This window comes from Molothrus ater, chromosome 13 (genome assembly GCF_012460135.2).
Source record: "Molothrus ater isolate BHLD 08-10-18 breed brown headed cowbird chromosome 13, BPBGC_Mater_1.1, whole genome shotgun sequence".
NCBI lineage: Eukaryota > Metazoa > Chordata > Aves > Passeriformes > Icteridae > Molothrus > Molothrus ater.
In genome coordinates this window covers 2475269-2495468 of record NC_050490.2, presented here as the reverse complement: position 1 = coordinate 2495468, position 20200 = coordinate 2475269, and the positions used below count along the sequence as shown (strand labels likewise).

General features: G+C 58.4%; 1 protein-coding gene across 5 annotated transcripts; it reads left to right on the top strand.

Annotated features, from left to right (window-relative positions):
- The first annotated feature begins 1706 nt into the window (after positions 1-1706).
- On the top strand, positions 1707-19717 carry CELF6 (CUGBP Elav-like family member 6). 5 transcript variants are annotated; one of them, XM_036389354.2, is made up of 13 exons: positions 1707-2066; positions 6123-6205; positions 12540-12588; positions 14048-14173; positions 14258-14337; positions 14793-14936; positions 15283-15427; positions 15509-15658; positions 15938-16000; positions 16787-16867; positions 16972-17115; positions 18202-18351; positions 18520-19717. In XM_036389354.2, exons 1-12 carry the CDS (start codon positions 1823-1825, stop codon positions 18327-18329), a joined length of 1437 nt encoding a protein of 478 aa, XP_036245247.2. In that variant the 5' UTR covers positions 1707-1822; the 3' UTR covers positions 18330-18351; positions 18520-19717. The 5 variants fall into 5 exon arrangements, with proteins under 5 accessions (XP_036245247.2, XP_036245243.2, XP_036245242.2 ...); XM_036389350.2 differs by having other exon boundaries at positions 1708-2066; positions 14045-14173; positions 16790-16867; XM_036389349.2 differs by having other exon boundaries at positions 1708-2066; positions 14045-14173.
- The last annotated feature ends 483 nt before the right edge of the window (positions 19718-20200 follow it).

Below are 20200 nucleotides of genomic sequence, written 5' to 3'. Positions count from 1 at the left end.
CTTGCACGTGTGCACTCACACACATGCACAAATGCACTCGTTCACACATGCATGTGGGTCCTTGCACACATGCACTCATGCACAAGCTTGCACACACGTGCATATAGGTGTGCAAGCATGCATACACTTGTGCATGTGCCTGCACACCTGTGCATATGGATCCCTGCACACTTGCACACACGTGCATGTGTGTCCCTCATGCACATACTTGCACTCCTATGTACACACACACACACTTCCACTCATGAGCGAGGGAGTCCTTGCACACATGTGCATATAAGCCGTTGCACACGTGTGCATGTGGGTCCTTGCAAGCCCATACATTCCTGTACACACTTGCACACACATGCACACACGTGCAAATACCCCCACACATCATTGCCCAGACTCACACCCATGTGCTGTGCATGCCCTTGCACACACTTACACACACGTGTGCACTCTTGCAGCCCCTGTATGTTCCTGCACACGCTTGAACACACATGCACACGTTTGTGCAGACTTGCACATGCTTGCACACGTGCTCACACACGCATGTGCACGGTGGCACACGCTCACACCCCTTCCCACACTCACAAGCCCCTGCACACCCGAGGCAGCGCGCTGGGGAAGCCAGGCTTCCCCCCACCTGGCTGCTGCTTTGGGACTAATTAATTAATTAACGACAACACCAGGTATTAAAGCTGCTCAGTCTAATTACAGATCTTTCGGGGTGACGTGGGATGCAGGAGGGAAGTGCTCTCCTCCTCCCCCTTCTGGGGCAGCCCCAGGGAGCAATAGGGGCAGTGTGGGGTCCATGGAGGCGAAAAACTCAACAAAGTGTCCAAATTGACCCTTTTTGAGCCTGTTCTGTGTGTTTAAACCTTGCTCTGAGGTGGGGAGCAGAGAGGGGTTAAGTCTGGATGCTACTAAAGGGCTGCAGGGAGGAAGGTGGGAGGCTGCTCTGCTCCTTGGACAGCCCTGGCTGGGGTTGGGGGGATGATGGGGCAAAAGGGGGATGGAGGGGGGCGAGGGACTGGAGGCGGGATGGAGGTGGTGAGGGATGATGGGGGAAAGGGAGGGACATAGGTGGTCATGGGGGTGATGAGGGATGAGGAGAAAGGGGGTACATAGGGGGATATGAGGGGGATGGGGGTTGGCGGGGCATGACAGGGGGTGATGGGGGTCATAGGAAGTGATGGGAGGGATGGGGAGGGAGACCGGGGGTGATGGAGAGGATGGGGGTGATGGAGATGGTGGGGGGTGATGGGAGGTGATGGAGAGGATGGGGATGATGGGGGAGGGTGATGGAGGTGATGGGGGTGATGGTGGTGATAGGGGTTATGGAGATGTTGGGAGGTGATGGGGGGTGATAAGGATTCTGGTGGTGGGGGGGTGCGGGGGGGTGTGTGATGGTAATGATGGGGGCTGATGGAGGATGATCGGGATCATGGGGATCATGGGGGTGACGGGGGTGACAGGGGCCGAACGGGGAGACACGGGGGGCAATGGACGGGAGGGTGACGAGCGGGGGGGTCCGGGGTGAGCCCGGCAGGGCGCAGCAGTGGGCGGGGCCGGGACGCGCCCCGCCCCTCTTTCCGCCCCGCGGTTCTGATTGGCCACCGCCCCCTCATTATGCTAATACAGCACCCCTGGGCGGGGCCGTCCGGCTGACGTCACGGGCCCGCTGGCGGGCGCGGGCCGAGCCGAGCCGAGCCGAGAGGTGCCGAGCGGGGCGGTGCCGAGCGGTGCCGAGGCGAGCCGAGCGGTGCCGAGCGGTGCCGAGCGGTGCCGGGCGGTGCCGAGCGGTGCCGGTCGGGCGGGGCGGGGCGCGGAACGGGCCATGGCGGCGGCGGCGGCGGGCGAGGCGGCGGGGGCGGCGTTCAGCACCGCGAACAGCGGCCGGGTGAACGGGCTGAGCCGCCCGCCCGGCGCCATCGCCATGAAGGACCACGACGCCATCAAGCTGTTCGTGGGGCAGATTCCGCGCAACCTGGAGGAGAGCGACCTCAAGCCGCTCTTCGAGGAGTTCGGCCGCATCTACGAGCTCACCGTGCTCAAGGATCGCTTCACCGGCATGCACAAAGGTGCGGGGGCGGCGGGCCGGGGCACCCCCCGGGTGGGATGCCCTGATGTGGGACACCCAGGTGTGGGGGCTGTCCTGAGGTGAGGTGGGACACGCTGGGGTGGGGGGGATCCTCAGTGAGGTACCACTATGGTGGGATGTCCTGAGGTGGGGAGCACCCTCAGTGAGGTACTGCTGTGGTGGGACACCCTCAGTGAGCTACTGTTCTGGTGGGACACCCTGAGATGGGGGGGATCCTCAGTGAGGTACTGTTCTAGTGGGACACCCTGAGGTGGGGGGGGATCCTCAGCGAGGTACCACTCTGGTGAGACACCCTGATGTGGGGGGAATCCTCAGTGAGGTACTGTTCTAGTGGGATGTCCTGAGGTGGAGGGGGTCCTCAGAGAGGTACCGCTCTGGTGGGACACCCTGAGGTGTGGGTGACACCCTTCAGTGAGGTACCACTCTGGTGGGACACCCTGAGGTGTGGGTGACACCCTTCAGTGAGGTACCACTCTGGTGGGACACCCTGAGGTGTGGGTGACACCCTTCAGTGAGGTACCACTCTGGTGGGACACCCTGAGGTGTGGGTGACACCCTTCAGAGAGGTACCACTCTGGTGGGACACCCTGAGGTGGGGGGGGGGATCCTCAGTGAGATACTGCTCTGGTGGGACACCCTGAGGCTGGGGGGACCCTCAGTGAGATACTGCTCTGGTGGGACACCCTGAGATGGGGGACCCCTCAGTGAGGTACTGCTCTGGTGGGACACCCTGAGGTGGAGTATCCTGGGATGGGAGACCCCTCAGGTGGGACATCACTGAGATGTGGCACCTAAGTATGGACCACCTGTGAGGCAGGACAAACTGAGGTGGGGGGAACCTCCCAGGTGAGGTCCTGTCCCTCAGGTGGGATACCCCTGAGGTGAGGTACCCCTCAAGTGGGACAGCTGGAGATGGATCATCCTGACACAGGGATACCCCTCAGGTGGGATGCCCTGAGGTGGGATGCTCTGAGGGTGGGGACCCCTCAGTTGTGGTACCCCTGTGGTGGGATAAACTGAGATGGAGCACCCTGGCATATAGGGGGACCCCTGGGGTGAAGATACTCCTGAAGTGGGACACCCTGAGGCAAAGGCACCCAATGTGAGCACCCCTGATATGACACAGCCTGAGGTAGGATATCCCTGAGGCAAAGGCACCCCTGAAATGTGGCTTCCCCATCAGATGGGACAACCTGAGGTTTGGTACCTGAGTGTGGGCCACCACTGAGGTGGGATGCCCTGAGATGAGGGTGCCCCTCGTGTGGGGCATCCTGAGATGGTGCATCCCGAGACAGGGATACCTCTAAGGTGGGACATGCCCGAGGTGGAGGCACCCATGAGGTGGGATAACCTGAGCTGGAGCACCCTGAGGTACAGCTGGGATGCTTTGAGAGGGGGCACCATGATCTGGAAGTATGCCTGAGGTCAGAGACACTGCTATGGGGCTCTTCTGAGATGGGGGTACCTGTGAGTGATGTAACCCTGAAATGGAGATGTCCCTAAGGTGGGACACCCTGAGGTGGGGTACCCAAATATGGGGCACCCCTCAGCTGAGTTACACCTGAGGTGAAGATATCCTTGATGTGGAGGCTACATCCATAGGTATGGGGCACCCTAAGGAGTGGAAACCTTTGGGGTGAAGGTACTCCTAAGTTGGAGGAAACCTTGAGGTACAGCATCCTGAGGTGGGAACACCCCAGAATGGACTGTTTGGATATATGGCCCCTCCTAAGATTGGGGTACCCCTGAGGAAGAGGGGAGCACCCACCAGGGGTCAGGGTGCTGCTGTCTGGCTTGGGGATACCCCTGGGATCAGTGCATCACAGGGCAGGGAGCACTGCAACGGATTTTAGAACATCTGCCTGCCTTGGGGGCACCTGTCTGGCATCAGCACAGCCACATGAGTTTGTGCACCCCTGGAGCTGGAGCACCCCTGGGGTACAGACACCCCACTGTGGATGGGGACGTGCCATGTCTGCAGTGTGTCCCAGGTGCTGCGGCCCTGTGGCACAGCATGAGGAGCAGTGACACACCCAGGGAGCCACACAGGCACTGCCAAGGTCTCCACGGAACCCCCCACCCAAGAGCTGTGCTGTGCAGCGCCAGAGCAGGGTCAAGGCACCCCAGGTGTCACCCAGACAGGAGCCACAAGCTGTCACCAAACCCCTGTGCCACAGCCAGCACCTGCTTCACTGGGACTTTCCTGGGAAGCCAAAACTTGGTGTTTGTGGTTGCTGCCTTGTCGATGCCCTTCAGCTATGGGGCAGCTGCCTGGACTCTATCAGTTTTGGCACTTTTGGCCTCCAGCATTTCTCCACTTGTCTCTGAAGCTGCTTCTGTGCCTGGATCAATGGGATTTGCACCCTTCCAGGCTCCCTCTGCACTTCCTCCAGCGCGGGCTTCAACGTCTGCGGCCCAGCCGCATGATTTAATTGCGGACGCTCCTCTAATTTGAACGGCATCCTCCCTCCCGGCGAGCCTCCAGAGCAGAACCGCTCCTGCGCCAGCCCTCCCAACTTCTCCAGAATGCCCGGGCACCGTCTACATTGTCGCCTGCAGGAAAAACAGGGAAAAAAAAACAGAGAAAGAAGAGCGGAGAGCAGGAAGCCAACATGATTACAGATGGTAAACACTGGAAATGGCACCGGGACTGAGGCGAGCTGCTGAGCTGATCTCCCCTTGCCACCCGCAGCGGGAGAGCATTGATCCAGGGGGATCTCTCCTTGCTCTCCGTTGAGGGCAGATGTCCCTAACGCCCCAAGGCGGGCGAGGGACCCCATCCCGCAGCGTCCCCCGCCCTGCCGCCATGCTCCCTCTCCTCCCAGGCACGCTGATTGTACTTATTAAGAGTTATTAATACTTAATCAGCTGGCGGATTTAATTGTGCCAATATTAAAAATGCATCAATGTCAATTTTATTCATTAAATATTTACTTTGTTGAAGGGAAACTGTTTTGCTGCTGTTTTAATATCACTTTCAGATGCTTTTGGATGTGACCCCAGCAAATTGGGGGGGAGCCCTCAGGGAGGGAGCGGTGCAGCAGTGGCACAGGCACCAGGAATGCTTCAGGAGACACGGAGCGAAGAGGACCGGACCCTGTCCCCAGGGCTCTCTCGTTGCTGCCAGCTCTGCGAGCGAGTGGCTCGGCAGCGTGAGTCAGCGTGGGAAAACCTCACCCCAGGCGTATTCCCGATTTCCAAAGCGCCATGATGTCGAAGGAGCCGGAGTGCCTTCACCACATGAATCTCATCCCAAGGAGGATGCTTAGGCTGGGAGAACTGTGGTGGCAAGAGAGGGTGCACAGCCTCAACACCTGGAGATCTGCTTCCTGGAGGACTCGGGCTGTGGCTTTCCCCAGGGCTGGGGCCAGAGTGCCACTGCCCATGTGCTGCCTGCTCCTCCCTGGCTCTTTCCTTCATCCTGCTGTTCCATCTCCTACCCTGTTCTGGGGGTGAACTGTGACCCTGTGTGTGCCCATCTGGGTGTAGAGTACCAGGGCACCAGGATGCTGGATGCTGGATGCCATGGGGCCAGGATGTCAGTGCAACGGGATGGTGGATGCCATGCTACTGAGCTGCTGGATGCCATAGTGCCAGGGTGCTGGATGCCACGGTGCCAGATCGTCAGGGTGCTTGTTGCTGGGTGCCATGGTGCTGAGGTGATGGATGCCACCATGCCAGGGTGCCAGATCCCAGTTTATAGACTGCCAGGGTGCCAGAATGCTGAATGTCAGGGTGCTGGGATGCTGGATGCCATGGTGCTGAGGTGCTGAATGCCACCATGCCAGGTTGCTGGGGTTCTGGATGCCGCTGTGCCAGGGTGCCAGAGTGCTGGGATGCTGGATGCCACAGGGCCAGCGTTCTGGATGCCAGGGTATCAAGTCCCAGGGTGCTGGTGTGCTGGGAATCACTGTGATGGATGCCAGGATGCTGAGACACCACAGTGCCATATCAGCTGTGCCACCAGCTCCCTGTGTGCACAGGGCACTGTGGCAATATCAGGCCGGATACTGATGCTGTCTCCCTGTCTCCACAGGCTGTGCCTTTCTCACCTACTGCGCCCGTGACTCCGCACTGAAGGCACAGAGTGCCCTGCACGAGCAGAAGACACTGCCAGGGGTAAGTGACACCAGGGCGGCGGGGTCAGTGGGGTAGGGCCTGGTGACACCTCCCTGAAGCACGGGAGAAATGAGTGACACTCAGGTGGTCCAGTTGAGCTGGAGCAGTACCTGGGGACACCTCCCCAAGGCATGGAAGCCTTAAGCGACACCGAGGGATCGGGGTGAGCCAGGGCGGGGGCTGGTGACACCTCCCCGAGGTGCGGGAGCCACTTCCAGCAGCCACAAACCGAGGCATCGATTTTCCAGCCGCCCGCGTGCTGTTGCGCTTTCTGTGGGCTCCGACCTCCCGAGCTTAACAAAGTGAAAATAAATATTTAATTATTCGCCTAAATAAAAATCAATAGGCCCGCGGGTTGGCTGGGGAAAGAGCCGGGGCCCATGAATATCAATCCCTGCTGTGTGTGTGTGGAGCTGACAGAGGGAGATGAGGTTTGCGGGGATGTGGCTTCCTGAGCCGTGCTCTCACCGGCAGGGCCATACTTCAGTAGGTTCAAGAGTTAACAGCCCACCTTGGCAGCCTAAAGGAGGCCAGGGTCAGGCCCTGCCTGGGGATTCTCATCAGGCACACGCAGGTGTGTATCACTATTGCCATGGCCCCTCGCTTGGGGATTGGGGGTGAGTGTGTGAGCACGTGTGTGCACATGGACGTGAGGGTGCGTGCCCCACAGGGGGTCACGGCTGTGCCCACCCCTCTGTGTGTGTGTGTGCACACAGCAGTGCAGGGGACTGTGTGCTTGTGCTCACACCCTGTGCCCATGCAGGTGCTCATACCTGTGTGTGCTCACCTGTCCGTGCCTGAGCACCCCTTCTGTTCTCACACACACCCATGTGTATGCTCTTGTGTACACTTGGGTACACACCTATGAGTGCCTGTGAACACACATCTGTGTCTGTGCACACCTCTCTGCTTGTGCACACAAGCACACCCATGTGCATTTATGTGACACCCCTCTACCTGTGCTCACCCCCTGTACCTGCTCGTACCCCTTGTACCTGTACTCACACACCTATACCGGTGCTCACATACCCTGTACCCGCTCATACCACCTGTACCTGTGCTCACCCCCTGTATCTACACATCCCCTGTTCGTGTATTCACACACCTGTGCTCACCCCCTGTACTTGCTCACACACCTATACCTGTGCTCACCCCTGTACCTGCTCATACCCTGTACCTGCACAGCCCCTGTACCTATGCTCATACCCTGTACCTGCTGACCCCCTGTACCTGCACACCCCCCGTGTTCCCACCCTCTCCCCCCAACCCCAGCCAGGCCCCGCCCCCGGCGTGTCGGGGGACCAGGGGCGTGTCCAGACGGTGATGGGCGTGTCCCCAATGAGGCCCCGCCCCCCGCCTGGCCCGGCCCGGCTCGGCTCGGCGGGGCTGCGGCCGCCCCGCCCTGTGCCCCGCCCCCCGCGCGCCGCTGCGCGAGCCCAGCCGAATCCGGCCGAGCCGAACCGAACCCAGCCGAGCCTTGCCGAACCCAGCCCAGCCCAGCCGAGCCCGGCCTTGCCGAGCCTTGCCGAGCTAAGCCGAACCCGGCCGAACCGTCTCGGGTGGAGCCGAGCGCAGCCGAGCTCAGCCGAACCTCCTCGGTGGAGCCGGCGGTCCGGCCGGTCCGGCCATGCAGCTGCCGCAGGTGCCGGCGCCGGGGCCGCGGCCGCCCGTGCTGTGGGTGCCCGCCGGGTCCAAGATCCTCTGCATCGAGGTAGGGCCCCGCCTTTGTCTGCCGCCGCCTCCGCCCGGCCCGGCACGGCCCGGCACCGCCCGGCAGCCTCCGCTCGCGCCGGGGTGGGGGGGCTGCACCGGAGGGGCTCTAGGAGGGATGTGGGTGATGGCGAAGGGGTGTATCTGCTCCCGGGGATGCTGTGTGGGAGCGGGGGTGATGGCGAGGGTGTAGATCCTGGCTCCTGGGGATGGGCATGGAGGGGTGTTAATGGTGAGCAGGGCGTATCTGCACACAGGGATGGGGATGGAGGGGTATTGGTGAGCGGGTGCTCCCAGGGATGGGTTGGAGATACAGCCGTGTTTGTGATCAGGGTGTAATTGCACACAGGGATGGTGGGTGTGAGTGGGGGTGATGGTGATGGAGTGCATCTGAACCCAGGGATGAGAATGAGAATGGAGCAGTGTTGGTGAGGGGGGTGTATCTGCTCCCAGGCATAGGATGGGAATGGAGTAATGCTGGTGATCAGGGTGTATTTGCACACAGGACAGGGATGGAGGGGTGTTGATGAGCAGGGTGAATGTGCACACGGGGTCGGGGTGTGTGAGTGGGCGTGTTGCAGGGTGTATCTGCACACAGGGATGAGGATGGAGGGGTGTTGGTGGGGAGGTGTATCTGCTCCCAGGGATGGGGTGGGCGGCTGTGGGTGTTGCAGGGTGTATCTGCACACAGGGATGAGGATTGGGGGTGTTGGTGACAGGGTGTATCTGCTCCCAGGAATGGGTGTTGGGGATGGAGGAGTGTTGGTGAGGAGGGTGTATTTGCACAGAAGAATGGGGTTGGAGGGGTGTTGGTGAGGGGATGTATCTGCACCCACAGATGGGGTGTGTGGGTGTGAGTGTTGCTGTGCAGGGTGTATCTGCACCCAGGGATGGGGTGCATGTATTGGTGATGAGGGTGTATTTGCACTCAGGGGTGGGGGCTCTGTGTGTGTGTGTGGCTGAGAGGGTGTATCTGCACCCAGGGAAAGGGAGGGTGTTGGCAGAGGGGTGTTGGTGATGTATCTGGACCCAGGGAGGCTGTGTGTGGTGAGGGTGTCGGTGAGGAGAGTGTTCTGGCACCCAGGAATGCTGGGGGTTGGTATTTGCAGGCAGGGATGGAGGATGATGGTGAGGAGGTGTATCTGCCCCCAGGGATGGGTTTGGTGTGTGTGCTGGCTGGAGGGTGTATTTTTCCACCGCAGCTCTGTGTGTGTGTGTGTGTGTGTGTGGTGCAGGTGTGCAAGGGGCAGCGCTCGGGGGGGGGTTGCACCCGCAGGCGGTGCAGGGAGGGGTGTGTGCATTGGCAGGGGAGCAGCTTTGACCCCCGGGTGTGTGCAGGTGGGTGTGCAAGCACGTGGGTGTCTGTGTGTGTGGGAAGAGGAGCTTAGGGTGTCTTTGCCCCCAGTGATGGTGACAGGGTGTGGGTGCACATGGGCTGGGGGAGTGGCAGCAGTGAGGGTGTGTGGGCACACCGGGTGTGACAGGGAGTGCAGGTGTGTGCAGGTGGGCTCAGGTGTGCATGGTGGCCATGGAGTTGGGATGTGGGTGTTGCTGGGGGTGCCGTGAGCCCACCCAAGGTGTCTGTGTGCCCACAGAGGGCTCCCAGGGGTCCCACTATGGGTCCTGCTGCTACAACAGGGAAACTGAGGCAAGGGGCATCATATCCCTGGCGCTGGCTGTGCATCCCAGGCTGTGTGCCCGTGGTTGAGTGTGATCCATGGCAGCAGGCAGGGCTCTGTGGGATGCATGGCATGCAGACTGGGGTTGTGCAGGTGCCCGTGGGGCTGTGTGCAGTGGTGCATGGGCACACGTGGGTGCTGGGACAGACGCGCGGTGTGCGCAGCGCTGCGTGGGCACACGTGTGCGGCTTCCGGGGTGTGTGGCTGTGCCAGGGGGACTGGGGGTGGCTGTGCTCGGGGAGTGCTGGGGTCTGTGGTTGTGTTCAGAGGCGTGTGGGCATGTGCAGGGTGTGCCAGGGTGGTCATACACGTGCAGGGTTGTGCAGTGGTGTGGCTGTCCCCAGGCTGGCTCTGTGGCCTTGCTGTGAGTTGCCCCCAGGGCTCAAGGTATTCCAGTGACAAGTGACTGCCAGTACCTCGGTTCCTGTCTCCCTGGGGTGGCATGGACATGAGGCTCCCACAGGCACTCGCTGCTCCAGTGTCACCTGCCACCTCCATCTCATTTGGGTGCATGGTGGCCTGCTGGATCCTCTGGCTGTTGGTTGTGAGGACAAGGAGGAGCAGTGTTATGTCAACGAAGGAACAAAGGCCAGAAGTGACCCACTGAGCACATCCCCTGGCAGTGATTCTATGGGCTGGCTCTCCCTGGTATCCAGTTTCTTAAGGGGCTCCAAATTTGGGTGGGTGACAGTGCCTGAGCAGTCAGGAGGTGGTTTAGCAACTGCTGGTGATCCCCTGTGCTGTGGAGCACCAGTGGTTTGGCCACGGGGTAGCTGGGGCTTTGTGAACTGCTGCTGATGGTTGGTGCTGGAACACCCCAAGCAGGGTGTCACTATGTCCTTGGGGTGTGGGAGATGGATGGATGGATGGATGCTGTGGGAGTGGAAAGGTGGGTGGTGGCAAGATGGAAGATGGATGGGCAGATGGAAGGGTGATCAGGGATGGATGGGTGTTGGGGATATGGATGGGTGTTGTGAGGATGGATGGGTGTTGAGGGATGGATAGAGGATCTTGGCAATATAGATAGATGCTGTGGGAATGGATGGGTGTATGGGGATGGATGTTGGGGATGTGGTTGGCTGCAGTGGGGATGGACAAGTATTCAGGGGTGGATGGATGGGTGTTGGTGATATAGATGGATGCTATGGGAACAAATGGGTGTTATGAGGATGGGGATATGAATGGGTTCTATGGGATGGATGGATGTTATGGGAATGGGTGCTGGGGTATGGCTATGGCTGGATGAATCCTGGGGGAAGATGGGTGTGTGGGTGTCCAGGATGGATGATGGATGGATGGATGGGTGTTGCAGGGTGGGTAGGTGGGTGTCAGGAGCAGGGGGAAATGCCTGGGTGGCTGTTTAGTGTGGGAGGATGGATAGAAGGCTGTGTGGACACGGTGCAGGGGTGCTGTGGGGACAATCAGGAGCTCTGGGTGCCACAGGGGGTCATCGAGCACCCTGTGGTGGGCACATCGTGATGTCAAGGGTGCCAAAACCTCCTTCTGGGGGTGTCTAGAGGCTAGGGCAATTTCTCCTTGGTGTGGTGTGGCAGCCCTGGGGTAGGTTAGCTGGTCCCTGAGGCCTGACATTTATAAACATCAGCCGCTCCCGGGGAATCAATACAGTTTAATAACCGGCGAGCGGAGACGGGAGACACATCAAAATGACATTCTGCGGCTCCGTAAATGTTATTCTAAATCATCCTCACTGGGTTTATTACATTAAGCATACAGCAGCGGGCATGGGAAATTTATTCCATCAAAGGCCATCACGCTGGTAAATGGGGCTGGCGGGTCAGTGGAGGGGGGCAGCCCCCCCCAAAATGATGTTCCCTCCTCCCGGCTGTGGCGGGGATGTGAGGGACAGCGGGGTTCTGGGTTTAGGGTCTCGGTGCTGTCACAGCCTCCAGAGTTTGGGGTGAGCCAAATCCTGCCCCTACACAAGGTGGATGTTTGGGGGACTGGTGACATAATGGGTGACACTGAGGTGTCCCTCAGTGCCACTCTGTGCCATCCCATGACTCCTGGGGACTCAGTCCCTTCCCTGGACCATCCCCAGCTCTGCGCTGACATTTCTCTCCACGTTTCCCTGGAGACGAGGCGGTTGCTGTGGAAACCTCCCTCCTCTTCTCTTTTACCCATCCTCTTCCTCAACCTGATGTGGGGGGGACTGTCTCTGCCCCCACCCATCCCTAAAATTTAGGGACCCCTACCAGGGGTGCAGTGGGGGCACCTGGAATGGGGGTGCACACACACATGGGGGCGACTGTGCCCGTGTGTGCTCAGGGCGTGTTCGTGTGTGCGCCCCCGCGCCGTCATGTGTGACATCTCGCTGTTGCCGTGGCGACCCCATCGAGCACATGGCTCGGGCTCCGCAGCATCGCGGGGGAAGCACGCTTGTTGCCATGGAAACGGCCATAATTGTAGCATTTTTCGGCTAAAAGAGGGGAAAAAGGAGGGGGAGAGAGGAGGAGGAGGAGGAAGGGCTCCATGGGGCAGCAGGCCAGGGATGTGCCTGCCAGCCCAGCGTGTCCTGCTGCACATGGGTGTCACGCTCGTGGGTGCACATGGCAGTGACAAGGATGAGGCCAAATTTGGGTGAGGTTTGGGAAAAGGAGGGCAATGGTGCCAGAGGGGCTGGGGCTGGCGGGGTGCTACTGCTGCCTCTGCAGTCCTTTGCAGTCGAGGAAAGCAGGCAGGCGGCCAAGCCTGGCACTGGCAGCCCCGCGGGCGCCTGCAGCACTGGGTGCCCATAGCCAGGGCCAGAGCATTGCCCTTTGCACATGGCATCCCCGGGTCTCTGTGGCCGCAAGCCCCAGATCTGTTCATGCAGGTCCCTCCCCTTTTCCCCAGCTCCCAGTGCCAGTCATTGGCCAAATGGCTGTTCCCCATGGGAAGGGTTCAGGGGCCCCCACACTGACCACCCGCTCTCGCTTGTGTTGCAGATGAACCGCCCCATCCAGGTGAAGCCGGCCGACAGCGAGGGCCGAGGAGGTAGGTCCTCAATTCTCCAGATACCTGGCATGGGCAGGGGGGCACAGGGTCGCCTAGGGGGTGATGGGGGACATGGTGACATCACGAGGGCTGCTGTGTGAAGGTTGGTTTTCAGAGGAATCCAAGAAAGGATCTGCCTTTGCTGGTGGCATCCAAAACTGGGTGCAGAGCAAATGCCATCTTCTCTCTCCCTGTCCGGTCAGCTGGGGGGAACATCCTGATATCATCCTGGGAATGTCCTGACATCATACCATGAGCATCCCAACATCTTGGGGGGCAGAGCGCCAGCCAGCTGTTCTCCCTCACCACCTGAATTTACCAAAAAATGCAATTCCCTCTCCAGAGCTGCCTGTGGGGACCCCGGGGCAGGAGTTGGCTGCATATGGCCCAAGCCCCTCTCAAACTACCACTCCCTCAAATTCTTTGTGAGCATTTGCCACTCATTGGGCTGTGGCATTGCCAGGCTGAGGTGGTCATTTGGGCAAAATCGCAGGAATTGGATCAAAATCCCACATCTGTTGTGTTGCTGGGCAGGTAGGCGCTATCGGACATGAAGGATGCTCTCCTGGGGCTGCCTGCACTTGGCAGGATGGCTAGGGTGGCTCCCCCCCATCCAAACCCTGTTATTAAACACACTGGGAGCTGGTCCCAGCATGTCCCAGAGGGACCTGGCAAATAAATTACCCACTTACCGAGCGTAATTGGTGAAGGATTAAAAATCAATGGGTGAGCTGGGGCTCCCATCTCCAGCCCCCTCACCCAGGAGGCAACGCTGGGCTGCCCAGCCCACTCCCCCTGGGAGGTGCTTTATGTTTAACTAGACAACACACGAGCCCTATTCCCTTAACTAATTTTCTTGGTACCTTAACGGACTAAGCATTCATCGTCTCCTGCCATTATTTATTTATTTCCCCAGCAACGCTCTTGACAGGGCACCTTATTTCCTTTGTCAAATGCCATTAGCGTGCGGCGGGAGCGCGCGGCCGCACAAGACAGATGCTGGTAATAATCATGAAATTCTCATTATTTACTATCCCTTCTCTTGTGTTTGGGTTATTGATGTCCCCTGGGCACGGCTGGAGGCTGCGGGTTGTTCTGTGAGTCGATCACATGAGGGTGATCACCTCCAGTTCGTGGATTCTCTTTGTTCCACTGCATCCCACCCCAGTGCTGGGGGCGCCAGCCCCCCCTATCCCTGAGAAAAGCCTCAGCTCCACTCCCTAAAGCAATGGCTCTTCCAGGACTCACCCCTCAGCAATTTCCCCACAGGAGAGGTTTTCCCACCCTGAGTGTTCTGTAGGATGGAGATGATAAGCCCAGCACCTTCTCCGTGGGATCGGTGTCGCTCCCTCCCTCTGATGTCACTTGGCTCCTTCTCCTCCATACACCATTTTTGGTGAGGGGTTGGGATGGTGAGTGACCTCCCACTCTCTGATGGGTTTGGTTTTGTTTTTAGAAGACAGGAAGCTCTTTGTGGGCATGCTGGGGAAGCAGCAGAGCGAGGACGACGTCCGCCGCCTCTTCGAGCCCTTCGGCCAGATTGAGGAATGCACCATCCTCCGAGGGCCTGATGGAGCCAGCAAAGGTGGGCTTTGGGGCAGGGGGTGGGCACCCTATGGACCCACAATGGCCAAATCCAACTTGTCCCATGTTCCCTCTGTTCCCTTAGGTTGTGCCTTTGTGAAATACGGCAGCCACGCCGAGGCACAGGCTGCCATCAACAGCCTGCATGGCAGCCAAACTATGCCGGTAAGTGCCAGGCTCACACCCTGCCCTGGCTGACCCCACGCTGCCTGCTTAATCCAATCACCCACTAATTTGATCCTCAGTCTAATTGCATCAAAATCCTACAGACTGGCAATTTGTTGGCCACATCACCCCAGGTTCCTCCTTGCCAAGGTGCTGAGCCCTAGAGGTGGGAGCATGGGGCTAATTCCGTGCCAGAGAAAGGGGCAGTTTAATTAACGCTGAAGGTCAGAATTGGGACAAGGAAAGGGAAAGGAGGCAGAGGTCAGGGAGCTGCCACTGGGGAGAAAAACTGGCTTTAATTAAACCTCACATTGATCACTGGTTGCTGCTGCCAAGCTGGGCAGCATCCCCAGGGCTGAGGCTGCTGCGGATGCTGTGAGCCACACCCACGGCAGGTGCACAGTTTGGGGCATTGCTGTGGTCCCACCATCAGCCCCATCTTCCCCCCACCTCAGGGCGCCTCATCCAGCCTGGTGGTGAAGTTTGCAGACACAGATAAGGAGAGGACCCTGCGGCGGATGCATCAGATGGCGGGGCAGCTGGGCATCTTCAACCCCATGACCATCCAGTTCGGTGCCTACGGGGCCTACACGCAAGCGGTAGGAGCCGGAGCAGCCCGGGGGCTTTGAGGTACCCCCGTGGGTGGGGGGGCTGGTTTGGCCCCTGAAAGCACCAGTGCCAGGGTGTGTGGATGCCTGGGAGGGCTGGTGTATCACAGTTTAAGGGCAGATGCAGGGCTTCCTGCCCACAGCTGAGGGTCGTTGTAGGGTTCAGTGGTCCCATATTTAGCATCACCGAGACCAAAATTCCTGTCCCTGGGTCTGGCAGCAGGTGGCATTTATCCCTCTGGACCCATCCAAAGCAGAGATGCTGATTTGCCCTCCCCTCTCTCTCCTTCTCTCTGCCTCTCGCTCTCTGTCCCCTTTCCCCCCTTGTTTCCCGAAGATCATGCAGCAGCAGGCAGCCCTGATGGCGGCCGCACAGGGCACCTGCCTCAACCCCATGGCTGCCATCGCTGCCGCCCAGATGCAACAAATGGCCGCCTTCAATGTCAGCGGGCTGGTGGCTGCTCCCCTCACTCCCTCTTCAGGTAGGACCCTGGCATTTGCCGTTTGACATCCTCGGGGGGCGCTCTCGGGGTGCTGCCGGCCCTGACGCCATGCTCCTGCAGGTACAAGCACCCCTCCGGGGATCAGCACGGCGCCGGTGCCCAGCATTGCCACGCCCATTGGGGTGAACGGCTTCAGCCCGCTGCCGCCCCAGACCAACGGGCAGCCCGCCTCCGAGACCATCTACACCAATGGCATCCACCCCTACCCAGGTACAGCCCTCTGGGGCCCCGCCGCGCCCCGGGGCTGGGGGAGTGTGCCTGGCTCATGCGGGACGCTCAAGGGGTGCTCCCCATCCCAGGAACACGCTGGATGAACCCGCCGTGTGCTCCCGTGGCATCACTGCAGGGAGGAGGGAATTCAGGCAGGGAGCAGCTCTGCCCCTCCATGGCAGCACTTGGTCAGGAGCCCTTTCCCGTGGGAGCTGTGCATGCATCCCTGGCTTTCTCTGGCTTATTCTATCTTCCTTCTCCTTTCTCTTCTCTTCCCAGCTCAAAGCCCCACGGTGGCAGACCCCCTCCAGCAGGCCTACGCCGGCATGCAGCACTATGCAGGTCTCAAACTTCACTTCCCACTCCTTCCCTCTCTCCCATCTTTGCTCCTCACTGTTATTTTTGGGAGTGAACCTCACCCTGGGGTTGAACATTGGACTGGGGCAGTGTATTTGGGCTTGGATTCATGAGGGGAGCAGCAGGGGCTGAGCCCTGGCAGGAGCTCCAGGGTGGCAGTGCTGATGAAAGAACCATCCCCTCATCCCACTGGCTCCTGTTATGGCCCCCCATGGAAATTTTGGATTGTGCAAAGTGAATTTTAATACCCACGGGACTGAGAGAACTCCATGGGGGAGCCCTGGCAGTGGTATTGAGAAGAGGGGGCAAGATTTGGGAGGTGACAGAGGGCCACACCAAGACACCAGAAGTCTGATGTTCATCATGTGGCCAAGTCTGATGGCCAAGGACATGGGCTGTGGAGGGAAAAGAGCCAGAGCCTTCCATGGAAATATGTCAAGCCCAGCAGCCATTTAATTAGGAGCATTGACAGCAACGTCCAGATTTGCAATAGAAAATCAAGTTTTGGACCCCAAATCTTTGGGGTTTTTCAGCCAAAAGTACCATCTTCCTCAGCCTTGAGGCTATATTACTGCTATCACCAGCATTTCTCCTGGGAGAGCTGTTCCCACATCCCTGGTGTGTCAGGAAGGGGTGGGAAGGGCAGAGCCAGCAGCTGTGGGGCAGGAGAGGCCCCTCGATGGCAGGTGGCAGCAGGGGACCTGCCTGTCCCAGCCCTCTCCGTGGCTGGGGCAGGTGCCATGGCCTCAGCTTCTTGTTTCTCTCTTCCAGCAGCATATCCCACTGCCTACGCTCCCATCAGCCAAGCCTTTCCCCAGCAAGCGCCCCTCATCCCGCAGCAGCAGAGAGAAGGTGAGGGGTGGGGGTCACCCCATGTGGGGCCAGTGGCTCCTCGGTGTCCCCCAGGGTGACCCCACCTCGTAGCTGACGTGTCCTGTCCTTTGTGTGTCACCCAGGTCCCGAGGGCTGTAACCTGTTTATTTATCACCTGCCCCAGGAGTTCGGGGACGCGGAGCTCACGCAGATGTTTTTGCCTTTCGGCAACGTCATCTCTGCCAAAGTCTTTGTGGACCGTGCCACCAACCAGAGTAAATGCTTTGGTAAGTCCCAGGGTGTGGCTCTCCCTGGTGTCCCAGCTCAGGGCTCCAGCTCTTCCCAGTCCCCAGCTCAAGGTTCCAGCTACCCTTAACATCGCAGCTTGGAGCTCTGGCCCTTCCTCAACATCCCAGCTCAGGGGTCTGGCTCTCTTCAGCATCCCATTTTAAATAGCTGATGCTCCTTGACATCCCAGTTCTTGCCAGTCTCCAGCTCCAGAGTCCCATTCTTTCTGGTCTCCAACCTGGAGGTCCAGCTCTCCTAATATTCCGGCTCAGGGGGTCTGTCTCTCCCCAAATCCCAGCTCAAGGGTTTGGCTCTCCCCAGTCTTCCCAGCTTGGGAGTCTGGCTCTTCTGGACAACCCAGAGTATCTTCATCTTAGGTGTCCAACTCTCCCTGAAGTCCCTGCTTGAGAGTCTGTCTCTCCAACATCTCATCTTGGGGATTTCTCTTTCCCTAGTCTCTCAGATGCCCATGTCTCCCTGCTGTCCCTTGCTTGGGGTCCAACTCTCCCTATGTCCCCTGCTCAGGGATCTGTATCTCCCTCTCAGAGACCTCAGTGTCCCCATAGACTCTTTCACTGTGGTGTCTTTAGAGGCCCTATCACCTCAGGGTCTCTGCAGACCTGGCCTACAGATGTTCCCTGAGCCCACACATCCCATCCTGGTGTCCCCACAGACCCCATCACCCTGGTATCTCCACATACCTGCAGACCTTGGTGTCCCCACAGACCTCATCACCTCAGTGTCCCTGCAGCCCCTATCACTTTAACAGATCCTGTCACCCCAGTGACCCCACAAATCCCATCCCATAGTATTCCTGCAGACAACTCCAGTGTCCTGTGGACCCTCTTATGATGCTGTCCTCACAGCCTTGTCAGCTCAGTATCCTTGCAGACCTTGGTGTCCCTGCAGGTGCCATCACCTGTCACCCAGTCCCCTGCAATCTGGGGCTGTGATGTTACCCAAGGACCCCCTCTCCCAGCACTCCCAAACCCGGGGCATCCCACAGGATTTCAGTGCCTGGCTTGAGGCAAGGCAGCCACCTGTGATGTGTGTGGTGACAAGCCCCCGTGTCCCCTCCCTGCCAGGTTTCGTCAGTTTTGACAATCCGACGAGTGCTCAGGCGGCCATTCAGGCCATGAATGGCTTCCAGATCGGCATGAAGAGGCTAAAAGTGCAGCTAAAGCGGCCGAAAGACGCCAACAGACCCTACTGACCCCAGCTCAGCCTGCGGAGAGGTGAGGGGCCTGGCCCTGGGGACGTGGCGGTCATGGAGCATCCCACTGTCCCTGTGTTACATCCCGAGTGTGTGCAGGGATCTCTGCCTGGCACCACCCACCCAGTGGATGTGGGTCCCTCCCTCCATCCCCCAGAAGCAGGCTGACAGCCCTTTCCTTCTGTTCCAGGTCGGACGTCCCGCAGTGTCTGACGACTTTCCCCTTCCCCAAGTGCAGTATCCAAACCCGTAACTCTCTTTCTTTGCAACACATCCCGGAGGAGGAAAAGGAGGAGGAGGAGGTGAAGGAGAAAACGGCAAAGAAGAGAGCGTTTTGGTCGTAGCTTTTCCTTTTTGAATTTTTTCCCAAACTGGTCTTGTTTGTTGTTTAACGGGAATGAGAGGAAGACAAGGAAGGAGGGGAGCGATGCGGTGCCGGGGCTGCGATTCGCCGCCGGCCGCTCGCCGGGACTCACCGGATCCCTCACTGGGAGCAAGGCTGATGGCTCTGGGCAGCCGGGCCATGATCTACCTTTGTTTTTTGGGTTTTTTTTAAAGCACCCATTTGCTGCTACCGATTTCCCAGGAGAAACGAGGAAAAGAGGCTCCAAATGGATTCTTAAACCAAAGCCGGTGGGACGGGACCAGCCTCGGGCGCTTCACCTGGAGGATGTTTGTTTGGATGATAAAGAAAAACGGCAAGATTTTCCTTTTTCCCTGCATTGGGGGAAAAAAAAAAGAAGGATCAAAGTATGTTGGACTTATAGAAGATATATATAAATAAGTATATATATATATATATCCCATGGAGCAGGGTGGCGGGACACGCGCTTCCCCTGCTTGTCACTGGCACAGGGACATAGGATTACTTGTTTCAGAGTCATATCATTCCTTAGAGTTTAGGGACCAAAGGACTATTGCTTTTTTTAAATATATCTATAAATAAATTAATTTAAAAAAAAAAACAAAACACACAAAAAAACTTCGGGAAAGGAGGAGAAAATCCAACAAAAATTAAGAAGGTTGAGTAAAACCCTCGGGCATTCAGAGCCACGAGCGTTTCCTACAGGGCTCGGATTTGGGGGGTTCAAGGGCTCGGTTTCGGGGGCCAGTTCGTGGCTGGGGATTGGGGGGATGCAGAGGGGATTTGTGGGAGGGACCTTCAGTGGCTCGCCCAGCTCCATGGCCCAGGGGGAGTTGGAGCTCCTCAGTTGCCTCTGGCAGAGGGTGGAGCGATGTGGTTCTTTGCATTTTGGGTTGGTTTGGGGGGATTTTTGGGTTGGGGTTTTTTTTTTTCAGCCAAAAAAACTTAAAAAAAAAAAAGAAAAATGTGAGGTTTCGGCCGAAATGAAGTGAAGCGAAATAAACTTATTTTGTCAAAATCGTCACCTTGGTTGGTTCTTTGGAGCAATCGCTGCCGCGTCCACCCCCAAACACAACACCCGGGCCCCCTTCATGGCCAGCTCAGCTCCAGCTGGGCTGGAGCATCCACCAGGATTTGGTGAAGCTGGGAGAGCACCATAGGCATCTCTTTTATTTGCTTTTTCACAGGAGTTGCTATTTTTTGGAGGAATTCACCCTGGCTGCAGAGGGAATCAGGACAGGATACAGCCCTGTGGTTTCACTGATCTTTCCAAGAGACATAGAGAGCTTCAGAGAGATGTGGCCATGTCCCATGAGATATCCCTTCGCACTTGTGGGTACAGCTGAGTGACTGCCAGGATCCCAGGAAAGTGACTTATTTTTTATTTGAGGAAAAAACCCCAAACCCCACAAATTGAAGCAACCCCCCCACCAAGGGGTAGGTGGCAGGGCCAAGGGTGAGGGAATGGCCACCAGCCCAGGTTTGGGTGGCCCTTGGATACTTGGAG